A 14,478-nucleotide genomic window follows, 5' to 3' on the forward strand; every position below is an offset into this window, starting at 1 on the left:
TTGTTGGTATTGTCAGATTTGGTGTGGGCAAAAGCACCGTGAGAGATTGGGGGGGAAATGTCAGTAATCTGGAATATTTGTGCTCAGATTGCTTTGCATATGACAAATTCTTGCTGTTCTTTAAAGAACAAGAAATAGGAAGATATAGAGAACACATTTTAGCTGTGGTTAAAGCAAGAAAGAAAACAGGGAATAACAAAAAATGTCAGAGAACAGCTGATGCCAGAAGATTGCCAGATAAAATGCACTTTCATGTTTCAAAATTTTTATTGTACATATATTTCAGTGTGTATATATATGTACATGTGTATAATTACATATTAACACTGTATGTTAATGTGGTATTGTGAAAGTACATTTTTAATGAATTTCCTGTTTGGACCATTAACCAGCCAACACTATGTATCAGGTCAGTAGGTTCCTACCAAACTGGTGAATGGAGTTGTATAATATGTTTTGTTGCCTCCTGGAAGATTGGTCTGTCAGCTTATGTTCTAAGAATGAAAATATGACTTATAACTATGTTAATAACTGTATTAACTTTTATTAAAATAACCAGTATCTTTGGATTCCATTGCCAATGGAATGTTTTTTTATAAGTCACACTGTCCTCTCAGATTTTGAATCATATGGCTTTTACTTTGCTTTCTGAACACTGTGTGGACATAATTGGAATTGTGGATTGCTCTAGTTCAGCAGGAGCTCAAAGACAACCAGGGCTGGTGCAAGCCAGAGTCCAGGTGAGGAGAGTGGAGAACAGGAATACAGATACTTGGTAGGAAGTTGGAAGACCCATTTGAATCTGGAGATTTGCTGATTGCTAGAGATGTTTTGAAGGCATCAGGCATCTAGGTCCAAGTATAAGAACAAAGGCAGATCCTTCTAAAGCATGGGGTCTTTTTCATTTTGTATGATTTCATAATTCCAGAATCATTGATAGTTGAGAATTTATTATGCTGACCCATCAGCAACCTGCAACCTAAAAAACCCTGGCTTTCTTGTTTTTGTAGGTGTTGGGGCGATGTTTCTTGACAGTGGTACAAGTCCATTTCCAGTTTTTGACCCACGCATTACAGAAGGTCCAACCAGTGGCTCATTCTTGCTTTGCCGAGTTTGTTGTGCCAGAAAAAAAGAACAGTGGTGGCAGCGGCTTATCTGGCATGGGCCATACACCCGAACTGGAGGAAGCTGTCCGATCCTGGCGGGGGGCTGCTGAGGTAACTGACTTTGGGGAGATCGGGCCCTATGTTCAAATGGGAGAGGATCCAGAAGGCCTTTGCCTATTGGTTCTCAAAAGAGCCATTTTCTTTAGAAATGTAAGTTTTAAACTGCTCTCATTAGCTTGTTCATTCATTTAACAGTGAATGTCTTTGTGAATGCTCTTTGTGCCAGGCCTGTGCCAGGCACTGAGCAAACAGCTTTTTCCCACAGCCTGCTGAGAGAAGGCTTATAAAAACAGGGTGAAGGGGGCTGTGGGAGAGATGTTACAGGAACAGAGAAGAAGGGCCCTACTTCTGAATGGGAGTGGTATAGGAAAGCTAGAAAAGAGGAACAAGGAAGAAGGCTAGTGCCTAAATCAGGAAAGACAGGGTGGAGTTGGCTAGAGAGGGAAATGCTCAGCCAGGCAGCTGGGTAGGTGAGCAGGAGTGTTTGGCAGACAGATGGAATGGCAGGCTCCAAAGCCACAATCACACCAAATGAAAGCTCATTAAATATAGGGATTTTCCCCTTCTGATTCTGGAAATTGAACCCAGGAATAGTCTACTACTGAGTTACATCCCCAGCCCTTTCTGAATTTTATTTTGAGACAGGGTTTTGCTAAGTTGTCTAGGCTGGCTTCAGACTTGTGATCCTCCTGCCTCAGCCTCCTGAGTAACTGTGATTACAGGTATGTGCCACCACACCTGGCTGAACATAGGGAATTTTTTTCTGTTTTTGCAGTACTGGGGATTGAACCCAGGAGCGTTCTATCACTGAGCTACATCCCCAGCCCATTTCATTTTTTTTTTTTTTTTTTTTTTTTTAAATTTTGAGACAGGATCTCACTAAGTTGCCTAGGCTGGCTTTGAACTTTCAATCCTCCTTCCTAAGCCTCCCAAGTTACTACATTACGATAGTGTGCCACTGCATGGTTTTATCTATTTTTTGATAACCAAATTATTCTCTTTAGAAGGATTTATATTTATAGTTTTTAAAATTCTTTAAGATTGTTAACTGGTCCAATTCTACCTAAGCTGTCATTTGTCTGTTGCTTTGCATGTGATATGAGTAATTCTCCAGTATTGCTTTATTTGACTCCATGGAGTCTTTAATCTTTTGAAAGATCATCTATTTCCCAGCACAGCAGATATGTTTATAAAACCTAGTCATGAGCAAAAGGTAGATCAAGGAAGAGGTTGGCTCCACTGTTGGGTAGAGATAGCATTAGTGAGGCTGGTGTGGCATTTCATTATGGTTGGGGGAAGTAGAAATGCCAATGAATTGGTGAGTATTCTCATTTCCCACAAAACCTAATGACTGAGGGACCTGCCACAGTGGTGGGCTTCAGGCTCTCCCTGAGCCTCTTGGACTGGGGAGTCTAGTCTAGCATAGGATTCCTCTTCTAGTCTCTGCTTTGTCATTCTTCTGGCTCTATTCTACAACCAGAAGAATTTAAACTTAAATATGAGCAAATCAAAAACATCTCTTATCCAGGTGCAGTGGCACACACCTGTAATCCCCATGGCTTGGGAGGCTAAGGCAGGAGGATTGCGAGTTCAAAGCTAGCCTCAGCAATAGCGAGGCACTAAGTAACTCAGTGAGACCCTGTCTCTAAATAAAATACAAAATAGGGCTGGGGATGTGGCACAGTGGTCTAGTGTCCCTGAGTTCAATCCCTGGCACCCCCCAAAAACTTACCAAACCAAAAAAAAAACTCTAAAAAATGTCTGTCTACAGAGATCTCTCCTAAAATTAGTAACAGCACATTTCTTTTTATTTTAAGACTCAGAAAGCCTATGTGTAGGGTCAGTGGTAGAGTGCTTTCCTAGCACATGTGAGGCACTGGGTTCGATTCCCAGCACCACATAAAAATAAATAAATAAAGGTATTGTGTCCATCTACAACTAAAAAAAATATTTTTTAAAAAAGGTCTATGTTTTATTATTATTTTTGACATATTTACAATGAAAATATTCATACAGAAGAAGATACTTTTGCCAGTTTCCAAAAGGAAGGCTGTGCATTAAAGACTTTGTAAGTTATTAGAGTAAATTTAGACTGTTTTCATGATTTTGCGGGTTTTGAAAGAAAGTCCCTCAATTCCTCTGTGGAGAGACTGCAAGGTTGTTAGGAAGGCCTTTTGAAGCATGGCCCCTTGTTGGTAAGAGTGACTGAGAAGTTTTTTCTTCTGCTCTGCCCCACCCTCCAGCAGGCAGGTCTTCTTGTTATGATTGATATAGGCTGTTAAGTTATATGAGTTTTCTCTCCTTGAGAATATAGCAAAGTTGGTAGACCCAGACAGTATTCTGGGCATTAGCAAGAAATACATTTGGGACTAAAAACTGGATCATTTTGCTTGTTCATGCTACTGAATAACCACTATTTGTAGAAGTTAGACAATACATTTCTTGTAGGCATTCTAATACTCCTTTGTTTTTAGTAACAGAAAAACAAACAAAAAAACCCAAGTTGAGACTTTATCTATGACTTACTGCTCTTTTACACAGTATATGATAGTTCATAGTTAAGGAATATTGTTTTGATTTATTGTCTAGTTTGATATATTCCATAATTAAATTGGAAATGTATTTATTTTATGTCTTAGAAATCTCCTTTAATTAAGAAATTTATTTAGTGGTTCTAGGGATTTAACCTGAGACCTTGTACCCACTGGACAAGAACTCTACCACTGAGGTACTTTCCCAGCTCTAATGTTAAACATGAATTATTCACAAGGATGGGTGGTCATTTGAGGCCTTTGTCCTATCATTTGGCTTCACCAGTCTCTCTCTATGTGCTCTCGTCTTCTGAGTACTCCACTCACATTTGGAAACCTCAATACCTGGTCAGTCTTCTCTGCTCCATCTACTGGCATCATTCATGCTGAAGACGCACATCACATGAAACCTCCTAGGGATCCCTTGACCTCCTCACCTGGACCTTTTCCTCGACCCACTTCAGTTTGTCCAGTCCTTTTCTGTCCTCTTCACATTCCCTTTGCTTCCATCTGGTGCCCTACCTCACTACACTGAGAAAATGAAATCCCCCTGACATTAGCCTTTCTTCCTCCCATCACCAAAATGCTGTTGCTCCCTCGACTGCAGCCCCCCTCTTCCCCTTTTCAGATCCATCCTTCCTCCTTCCCTGTCGCACTTCATGACAACAGAGGAGGTACATTCTCCTGTCCAAGGCTTGTCCCAGCCCCACTTGGCCTCCATCCTGGAGGCCTGGCTTCTGTGGTGGGTCCCTGTGTTGTTTTGGGTTGTTGTTGTTTGGTGGTGCTGGGGATTGAACCCAAGGCCTCACACACTTGCTAGTCAAGCTGTCTACCACCAAGCTGCATTCTTAGCCCAGGACCCTGCATTTTTCTCCTTCATTCTCAGTCTGTTCCCATCAGCATTCAAACAGGAAGATCCACCCTATTTCACCACCTTATTTCTGTGCTGTTTTCACAGCCAACTTCTTGGAGCAGTTGTCTGCCTTTTTCTCACCTTTGACTGATTTTAAAGATAATTATTTTAAGCATTTCAAGCATATTGAACATGCTATACATCATTGTGTATTCCTTTTAGCTTTGCCAAATGAATCTTAACTTTTTTGCTACATGTGCCTCATTTCTTTTATTTTTAACAGAAAAATATTACCATTTCAGTTGAATTCCTTTTGTACCTCTCTGCTATATAATTCACATCCTTTCTTCTCTAGAGGAATTTGAGGTCTGAATTTGGAGTCTGACTTTTGTGCATATTTTTATATTTGTACTATGTGTGTGTGTATTCATAAATAATAGAAAGTATTATTTCACACAGTTTGAAACTTTGCATAAATGTCATCATCTAGCTCACTGAAAATCTGGCTTCTACTCTTACATGAGAATGTGTCTTGTCAAAGTCACTTGTGCCTTCTGTGTTTTCAGATTTGAAGAACCTTTTTACTCCATTCAACTACTACACATTATTTCCAAGGGAGAAATACTCTATTTTTTTTTTTTTCCCAGTGCTGGGGATTGAACCCAGGGCCTTGTGCTTCTGAGGCAGGCACTCTGCCAACTGATCTATATCCCCAGCCTGGAAATACTCTTCTTATAGCAGGATCTTATTTTTCCTTTTTGAGACAGGATCTTCGTATGTTGCTCATGCTGGCCTTGAACTCATGGGCTTAAGTAATCCTATTTCAGCCTCCCAGGTACCTGGGACCATAAGTGTGTCACAGCACATAGCTCAAGAACCAGGTTTTTTCCTAGTTATTCTCTCTTCTGTATCCTTTTCTTTATCTACTTTGCTAGCCTCTCCTTCTCAATACAACTTATAAATATGAGTTTTGGAAGACTCCTAGTTTCCCTGCTTCCTGGGGGAATCTCCTTCCAGTCTCAAGACTTAGACCATGCCTGTCCTGAGGATTCCTTCATTTGTGTGACCAGACACTTCCAGTGGTTTCAGGCCCCTGAAATTGATCTGCTGCCTACTTTAGGTTTCTCAGGTGACTCAGTCTTGGCTTCTTCTCACATACCTGTTTCTCCCCATGTCTACCCCATGCCAGTAAGTGGAGCTATCCTACACTGGGTCTTTCATATGAAAACAGATTTATCCTTCACTCTTTCTGTCACATCTACATCCAGTCCAGTCCTTAAGAAAGCCCTGTAGGTCTCATCTCCAAAATATTTCCCATCTCCATCCCCTTCCCATGTCTACTATTACTATCCTAGTTTAGGGAATCATTACTTCTACTCTGGACTCTTTTCTCCTCTCCTTGATTTGCTATCCTTCATTTTAAAATTGGATGGTGTTGTGTCTCATTTCCTTAGCGCCTATGGACATTAAAAGTCCTGCCATGTCTGGTTTGTGCTTCGATCACCAGCTTTATCTTTGGCTACTCTCCTTCTTGCTCATTGGACTGTATAGATCCTTGGCTATGTCTCATTCTTCGCCTTGGCTCCTTGGCCTGTAATTAGTACCTATCTGCTGGTCCTGACACACACTCATGCCCTTGCAGTTCCATTGACTACTTTCTCCCTTAACTCCAGCTTCTTTGTCAGTGTCTAGGGTGCTCCCTGCTGCAATGCTTTATTTGCTTCTCTCAGTGTATTTTCTGATTTTTAATTCTGTTTTGCCTACCTTTTTGGTTCATAAGCCTGTCAACTCTAGGAGGGCAGGGGCCAGGTTTTGTGTTCTAGAATATATCTGAAAATAGCTAATACAACACCCTGTGGGTAAAATATTTGAGTGAATTATTGTTTTTTGTTTTTGTTTTGGTACTGGGAATTGAACCAGGGACATTCTACCACTGGCTATATTCCCAACCCCCCTTTTTTTCCTTTATTTTATTAATTTATTTATATGTGGTACTGAGTATTGAACACAGTGCCTCACACATGTTAGGCAAGCACTCTACCGCTGAGCCACAACCCCAGCACCCCCCAGTCCTTTTTATTTTTTGTTTTGAGATTGGGTCTTGCTAAGTTGCCAAGGCAGGTGTTGAACTTGGGAACCTTTTGCCTCAACTTCCTGACGCTGGTATTGAGTGAGCAATTCTCTCTTTTTTTTTTTTTTTAATTTTTAGTTGTCCATAGACCTTTAATTAATTAATTAGTATGCAGTGCTGAGAATCGAACCCAGGGCCTCACACATGGTAGGCAAGTGCTCTGCCACTGAGCTATAACCCCAACCCCGCTTGAGTGAACAATTCTTAAAGTCAAATGGCTTTAAATTGTAAGACTTTTAGGGTTCAGGGAATGGTATTTATATATAACTTGTAAAACTAAAGCTTTGGAGCATTACAACATTGAAGCTGCTAGATGTTTTCTTTTAGTTCTACAGGTTTGATAAATACTATAGTTCTTACCCTGTCCTGGAGGAACAAAGATAAACTGTTAAAAAAAGTTGTTTGTTTCACAAATACTGTTGCAACAAAAATAAAAATTGAAAGACAATTCATTCTGAATCCCTTCACCCCTGTAATAAATCAAATATATATTTTTCTGTTTTCTTCTACTCCTGACCTATGTCTATATGTTTGCATTTCATTGTAACATGATACAGATTCTTCCTTTTCTGTCTCGCTTATATATTCCACATAAACATACTTGCTAATAATTGTTTGATTTTTCTGTGCATATTTCAAAAGCTCTGTTTTTCTACTTGTGTTCCAATATGTTTTTTTCCCTGTTTGGAATTGGTGTGGCATTTATTTTTATTTTTTTGGTACTGGGGATTTAGCCAAGGGGCACTTTACCACTGAGCCCACTGAGCTACATCCCCATTGCCCCTCCCATTTTGGGGGGGGCGGGGAGACAAGATCTCAATGACTTGTTGAGGGCCTCACCAAGTTGCTGAGGTTGACCTCGAACTTGTGATCCTCCTGTCTGAGCCTCTGGAATCACTGAGATACTGCCATGGGCTGCTGCACTCAGCTGTATTGGCATGACTTTTTACTTCAGTGCATGGGAGCACTCAGCCAGATACATTCTTTTGTTTTCTATTCTGGAAACTCCAAATGACAGTGTTCTAGATTATCTGTCTTTAAAGCAGGGGAATTAAAAATGTGTGAATGTTTGTATATATACATAACTAATAACAGGTAGGTAAATCTTTTTTCCAGTGTTCCTAAAATAAGGTAATGTTACCTCTGGTTTGCCTTCTCTTCAATATAGTTAATTTAGGCTTTCAAAATTTTGGGCTGCTTACTTTTTAATATGGATGATCCAGAACCTCTGGCTTATATCTAATGCTTAGATGGTCTCCTGCTTTATTTTGGTTGTAGGAGTTTTGTTGTTGTTATCGATTTTGATAGTAATTGTAACATCCTCCTTTACTTACCAATCAATTTTTATGTTTTAGGCTACATCTAGACTAAGAGAGAGAGGCTGTGATGGCCGCTTGGCAGGAATTGAAGTTCAACAGCTCTTTTGTTCTCAAAGTGCAGCAATTCCTGAGCACCAACTAAAAGAACTGAACATAAAAATTGACAGTGCTTTGCAAGTAAGTTTTTCAAAGCTGGAATATTGATGTCCAAGGGAAGGAGTTAAAGTTCTCATGTTGAACCATTAGAAAGGGTAATAAAATTATAATTGACCTCAAGTCTTTTAATAACTCTAGAAATTTTAAATTCCTATTATCATTGGATTTTGTCATTCTAATCTACTGTATAATATTGATTCCTGAAAATAATTTGTTTGCAGGCATATAAGATAGCTCTGGAAAGTTTAGGCCACTGTGAATATGCAATGAAAGCTGGCTTCCACCTAAATCCAAAGGCAATTGAAGCAAGTTTGCAGGTATCCTTTCTTTCCTTCCTTCCTTCCTTCCTTCCTTTCTCTCTCTCTCTCTCTTTTTCTCTCATGCCTCCTCTCTTCCCCTCCTTCATTTATTTTTCATACATTCATTTATTCAGCAAGTATTAATTCAGTGCCTACTACATGCCAGGGTTAGTTCTAGGAATCCCATCCCTGCTTATAGTGTGTTAGAGGGGAGGACCAAAAGGGAAAAAAAAAGATTTGGAGGTCAGGAGGTCAGGTGGTATGGAAAGCTATAGAGAAACATAATACAGGATGGGAGTGTGTTTAGGAGTATATGCATGGTGGGTGGGGAGGAAACCATACCATCTTACACAGGGTGCTCTGTAGTCTGCACTACCTGAGAACATGATTTGTGAACATGGTGGGCAGTGGGAATGGGAGTGTGCTAGGCTGGCAGGAGGAGGCTTTAGTGCCTAGATGGGAATGTGAAAGGGCTGGGAATTTGTAAAACTAGCTCAGAGAGGAGTCAGAGGCCACTTGGGGCCTTCTGAGCCCCTCTGTATTCTGCTGGTGCCATAAGCAGCACCACAGTTATATTTTTCTATCTGGTAATTCTTGGGAGCTGTGAGGGGTGTTTATGCGGTCCAATCTGAACCAAGTGTTTTGACAGATGAGCTGTAGGTAACCTTCTTTAAACCTTTTCTCAGGGCTGCTGCAGTGAGGCGGAAGCCCAGCAGACTGGGCGGAGGCAGACACCCCCACAGCCCATGCAGTGCGAGCTTCCCACTGTTCCCGTGCAGATAGGATCACACTTCCTGAAGGGCGTCTCCTTTAATGAGTCGGCAGCGGACAATCTGAAACTCAAGACGGTAGCTTTCCATGGGGTTCCATGGGGTTTCAGCAATCAAGTATGAACTTGGAAATAGAGTTCTTAAGGGTTTGTGAAGAAGATAGATTAAAAAATAAAACAGAGGTCAAGGAAGGAGACTCTGATCTTTCTCGGTAAAGGGATGAACCTGGGGCCTAGGTGAGTGCTCTACCACTGAGCCACACTCCCAGCCCTCTGATTAATTAATTAATTAATTTATTTATTTTTGTGGTGCTGGGGATTGAACCCAGGGCCTTGTGTTTGCAAGGCAAGCACTCTACCAACTGAGCTATCTCCCCAGCCCTCTGATGAATTTTTTCATGAAACATTTGCCAAAAAAGTTTCATCAATACTTTCATTCAAATGTTTAACCTAAAGGATTTGGAAGTACATTATAAAATATTGTCTATGATTAATATTTCTTTTGGACTTTGTAGAAGTAAGAGGAAAAATCTTAATGCAGTATAGTGACCATTTGTGGAGTATCGTGGGTGCCAGGCTTGTGCCAAATGCTTCATATGCATTATCTCATTTAATCCTTCCCTATAAGATGGGTAATGCCCTCTCTTACTTGACATAGCGGGGAACTGAGGCCCAAGGTCACACAACTAGAAATTAGTGGAGCTGGAACTTGTGGTTATGGAACCTGTTTGCAGAGCCTGCATACCTGACCACTTGGTCATCCAAAATAAAGTTGAGGTTTCAACTGATATTTACTTTTACCAGATGATTTTGTTACCGTATTTGGAAGGATTCAGAATTTCCAAGTTCTTCAACCAGTTTGCAACAAGAAATTGCTAACTAATGCTTTATTTTGTGCTGGGTATTAATGTATGTGTATTCATGTCTAGCCATTCATTATGGGATTGAAAAATCTTTGAGAGTAACTCATGATGATAATTGCTTAAGAAATTCAAATGGTAGGATTTGGGTGTACTTTATGTGCTTTTTTCCTGAGGATTGTGTAAATGCATTTCTTATAAATTTTAGAACTTGCATATCTTTATCTTGAGATGTGAACTCTTCTTGTCAATCTATAGCATACAATGTTACAGTTGATCAAGGAAGCAGGCTGCTATAATGGACTTACACCTAGAGATGATTTTCCAGTGACTGAAGTACTGAACCAGGTGTGCCCATCCACGTGGCGGGGTGCCTGCAAGACTGCTGTGCAGCTTTTATTTGGCCAAGCTGGACTGGTGAGTGTGTGTGAAAGATGAGAGAATAGAAAAGACTTTTTTTTTTTTTCCTCAAGTTAGTGTGTTAAAGTGTTTTTTTTGTTTTGTTTTGTTTTTTTGCCTTAATAAATCGTATACTTAGTAAGATTTTGAGTGACAAAGTTGATTTTGCAACCCCATCCTCATATTCTTTTTTGTTAATATACTTTTACTTGTCCAAGTTCAAATCTATTTTGCCTGAAATCATACATTAGATGTTAAGTATCTTCAAAGAATTCAGTGAAATTCTAAAGATGCTGTCTGACTGAGGTAATTGACAGAAACCCAATTCAAGCTAATCAGAAAGAAGAGTTTGCTTCCAGATTCCTGGGATGGTTCTAGAGCCCAGAGTTAGGGATGTGGCTGAGATTCTAGCAAACTAGAACCAAGGATGAAGATACTTCTAGGACTGCTCTGTTCCTCTGCCTTTCTGCCTCCTATATGCCAAACTGTGATGGATACTGACCATCTCTGTACTTTATATCTCAGCATTGGGTGGGGAAAAGCTGACATGAAGATCCCCTGTTGAGACTTACTGTGTCTGCTTGGGTCTGGGGTTAACCCTGGTCTGGGCAGTTATGACCAGGGAGCAAGGAACTCTGAAATGGCCAGGGAATAGGGTCGTAGTCATACAGAATTATTACTCCCATGAGATGGGATAAAGATGGTGAGCTGGGCATTCCAAAGAGAAGGTTGAGTATATATTAAACAAGCACACATTAACTCTCATGAAGAGAACAGTAATTCATTCCTCATGTCAAGGTCAGTGTTTCAGTGTGACCTATTGAGGACTCATTTTCTGCAATAGACTCTTCTCAGTGGCAGAGTGAGTGGCCTTGGTCAGCTCAGGACTGTTTCACTTAGGCTATAGGTAAAGTAGAGATCTCTTGCTAGGCAGTCCCTGGAATTTTACCTAGCTTTCCATGGAGTGACCTCATGTAGAAGAGACATTTCAAAGTTCTTCAATGCTGCAGAATTTAGACCAGATTTTAAAAAGTAAAGAAAGAACAGCATTAAAAAGTTAAAAAGTCTTTCTTGGCCTGGGGCTGTAGCTCAATGATAGGTTGCTTACCTGGTCCTGGGTTCAAAAAAAAGAAAAAAGAGAAGAAAAAGTCTTCCTTTTCTTTTGCAGATTGATGGTATACATTTGCAGGGAACCTAGTTGCAACATGTAAACTTTACTCATTTTAAGGAAAGCAGGGTATTAGTAATGGCTTGACAGGACCCTTGACCTAGCCAGATGATTCTGCAGCTGCAGTGGATGTTTTTCTCTTGCTCACATTTGCCAAGCTGCCTCCTAAGTCCTTTGTACTCTGTCCTCCTTTTACCTGGAAATACCTTTATCTCTCTGATCTTCATGTGGCTCGCTCCTGTCATCTTCCTGGTGTGAGCGCCAGGATTACCTCCTCCAAGAGATCTCTCCTGACTGTGCTGATATAAGTAGAGCCCCTTTCTAGTAACTTCATGTCCCAAGTCTGTTTATCTCCTTCTTAGCAATAAAATAACAACATCAACTCAAACGTACTGGTTTGGTCTTTCCATCTTTCAGAGAAAAAGGAAAAAAAATTGACAAAGTTGGATGGGGTCAGGAGATCAGCTTCTAAAATCGCCATTTAGTTTTTTGTTGGGCATCATTGACACATAATGTAGCCTTATTTATTTGATTCTGTTTTCTACTTTTTTGGACAAGATATAGTATTTCAGTCAAAGGTTAGAGGAAGCTAATTAGATAAAATTAGCTAATTTAGGAAAATGAGTCTGATGTCGACTTTATTCATGTAAAGAGCTATTGGGAAGATGTTTGTCTTCTGTTCCATGTAGGTGAGGGTTCTGGTGGCCCAACTCAGGGCAGTGCTACCTTGTACAGAGCCAAATAAGGGCCTCTCCACAGAGATGAGCTGTTTCCTTTCGGATCTGTTCCTCAGTATGGGAACCACCAAGAGAAGTACTAAGTTGGAGATACCCTGCTGAAGTATTAAAGAACCTACTAGTGTCTTTAAAAGACCATTCCCAGAGACCATTTAGGTGAAACTCAGAAAACTATGGCAATGTATTCTCCAGAAAGGAGTGTGCAAATAAGGTAGAAGGATACACAGGCTGTTGTGAGGAAACATTGTAAGTTTAAAAAAAAAAAAAAAAAGGCCTGTCTTATTTACAGACCAGAAACTTCTTCCTGGTTCCCTATCGCAATTGTAGGGCACCTTTGTATGACTGACAAAGAACCTTTGGACTATGGTTCTGGGGGTGGGAGGAGAGAGGAAACACCTGTATGGTCCAACAAAGGCTGTTCCTTAGACAGGAAGTCTTTCCTGAAAGACTGACCAGCTGTGGGAACTCTGTTAACAGCAGTGGAAATCTATATACCATTAGAGTCTGAATTTGGAATCATGATAAGCAACTCTGCACAGCTTGACTCCTGAACTATTATAGATTTGGCTTTAGAGTGTTTTATCATTGTTTTCTTAAAATCCTTTCAGTCATTTTAAAATATGTTCACATTGTCAAACTCTAGATTACATGAGATACTGTAGTATCCGTGTAGAATTAAAAACTCTCCTCCAAAGAAGAGTAAATCATTGAAAGAAAGGTTGTTCCTTGTCCTAAAGTAGTTCTGTCTTTATTTATGGTTAAGAATAAAATAATATTTTAAAATGTTTCATTTGAGGGACTTGAGATCTAACTCAGTGGCAGAGCACTTGCCTAGCATGCACAAGGTCCCGAGTTCAATCCCAGCACTGCAAAAAAAAAAAAAAAAAAAAAGTTTCACCTGCCAGGCCCAGTAGCACATGCCAGTAATTCTAGTGACAGGAGGCTGAGGCAGAAGGATCACAAGATCAAGGTCAGCCTGGGCAACTTAGTGAGATCCTGCCTCAAAATAAAAAATTAAAACGACTGGGGACATAGCTCAGTGGTAGAGCAATTCTGGGTTCAGTCCCTATTATGGTAGGGGCAGGGAGTTTGGAAGAGTGGGTTCATCTACTCTGACTTGTATCCAGTCATTACAAATGGTCTTTTCTGAAGCTTTGGTTCATTGTTTAATGACATTTTACTTCTCTCAAGTACATAGAATAAAAAATACTAAGATAAAGGAAACTAATTCCTAGTTAACATTTATAGTATGGAAAAGTGCTGGAGATGCTTCAAAAGTGCAGTAAAATTCCATACCAATAATTCAATTTGTGTTTAATAAGGTTTCTTTTTTTTTGGTGGGGGGTACTTGGGATTGAACCCAGGACCTTGCACATGGTAGGCAAACTCTCTACCACTGAACTACACCCCCAGCCCTATTTGTTTTTTTATTTACTTTATTTATTTTTAAATATTTTTTTTTAGTTGTAGATGGGCACAATATATTTATTTTTATGTGGTGCTGAGGATCGAACCCAGTGCCCCACATGTGTGAGGTAAGCGCTCTGCCACTGAGCTACAGCCCCAGCCCCTTGTTTTATTTTTGAGATAGTCTCACTAAGTTGCCTAGGCTGGCCCTCAAACTTGGAATCCTCTTGCTTCAGCCTTCCAAGTAGCTGGAATTTCATTCTTGTACCACTGTGCCCAGATACTTGCTGTTGTCTTCATGGACTATTACTAGCCTTAGCATAGCTGTACTGCCTTGGGAATAGTTCTACCAAAATCACTTATCATTAGGCTCATGTATTGATTATGTTTGTGATCCGTTTTCCTTTCTGAAAGCTGGCGGTTGTTTTTGTTTCTCTCTTAGGTGGTAGTTGACACAGCACAGATTGAAAATAAAGAAGCCTACGCCCCCCAAATCAGTTTAGAAGGCTCCAGAATTGTGGTTCAAGTCCCATCTACATGGTAACTTGACTCTTATATTACCAGAAGTCTAAGCTCTGATTGAAGTTTGCACATCTTTGAAATGATTGCTTTGTTTGAACAAACCCCATGTTAGTTGACACAACAGGTCTTGCTACATATGTGGGGTTATGGGTAGCAGTGGT

At 40.2% G+C, this 14,478-nt stretch overlaps 1 protein-coding gene across 3 annotated transcripts in view; it reads left to right on the forward strand.

Annotated features, from left to right (window-relative positions):
* The window catches only part of Garre1 (granule associated Rac and RHOG effector 1), an 86,866-nt gene that overhangs the window by 50,184 nt on the left and 22,204 nt on the right, over nucleotides 1–14,478 (forward strand). For all 3 annotated transcript variants that reach the window (XM_047527797.1, XM_047527798.1, XM_047527799.1), the window contains exons 3-8: nucleotides 1,011–1,217; nucleotides 8,037–8,177; nucleotides 8,378–8,473; nucleotides 9,142–9,303; nucleotides 10,343–10,501; nucleotides 14,238–14,335. In XM_047527797.1, the coding sequence (XP_047383753.1) occupies nucleotides 1,011–1,217; nucleotides 8,037–8,177; nucleotides 8,378–8,473; nucleotides 9,142–9,303; nucleotides 10,343–10,501; nucleotides 14,238–14,335 (863 nt within the window). The remainder of the gene's footprint in view (nucleotides 1–1,010; nucleotides 1,218–8,036; nucleotides 8,178–8,377; nucleotides 8,474–9,141; nucleotides 9,304–10,342; nucleotides 10,502–14,237; nucleotides 14,336–14,478) is intronic.

Source organism: Sciurus carolinensis, chromosome 16 (genome assembly GCF_902686445.1).
Source record: "Sciurus carolinensis chromosome 16, mSciCar1.2, whole genome shotgun sequence".
In the NCBI taxonomy this organism is placed as follows: domain Eukaryota; kingdom Metazoa; phylum Chordata; class Mammalia; order Rodentia; family Sciuridae; genus Sciurus; species Sciurus carolinensis.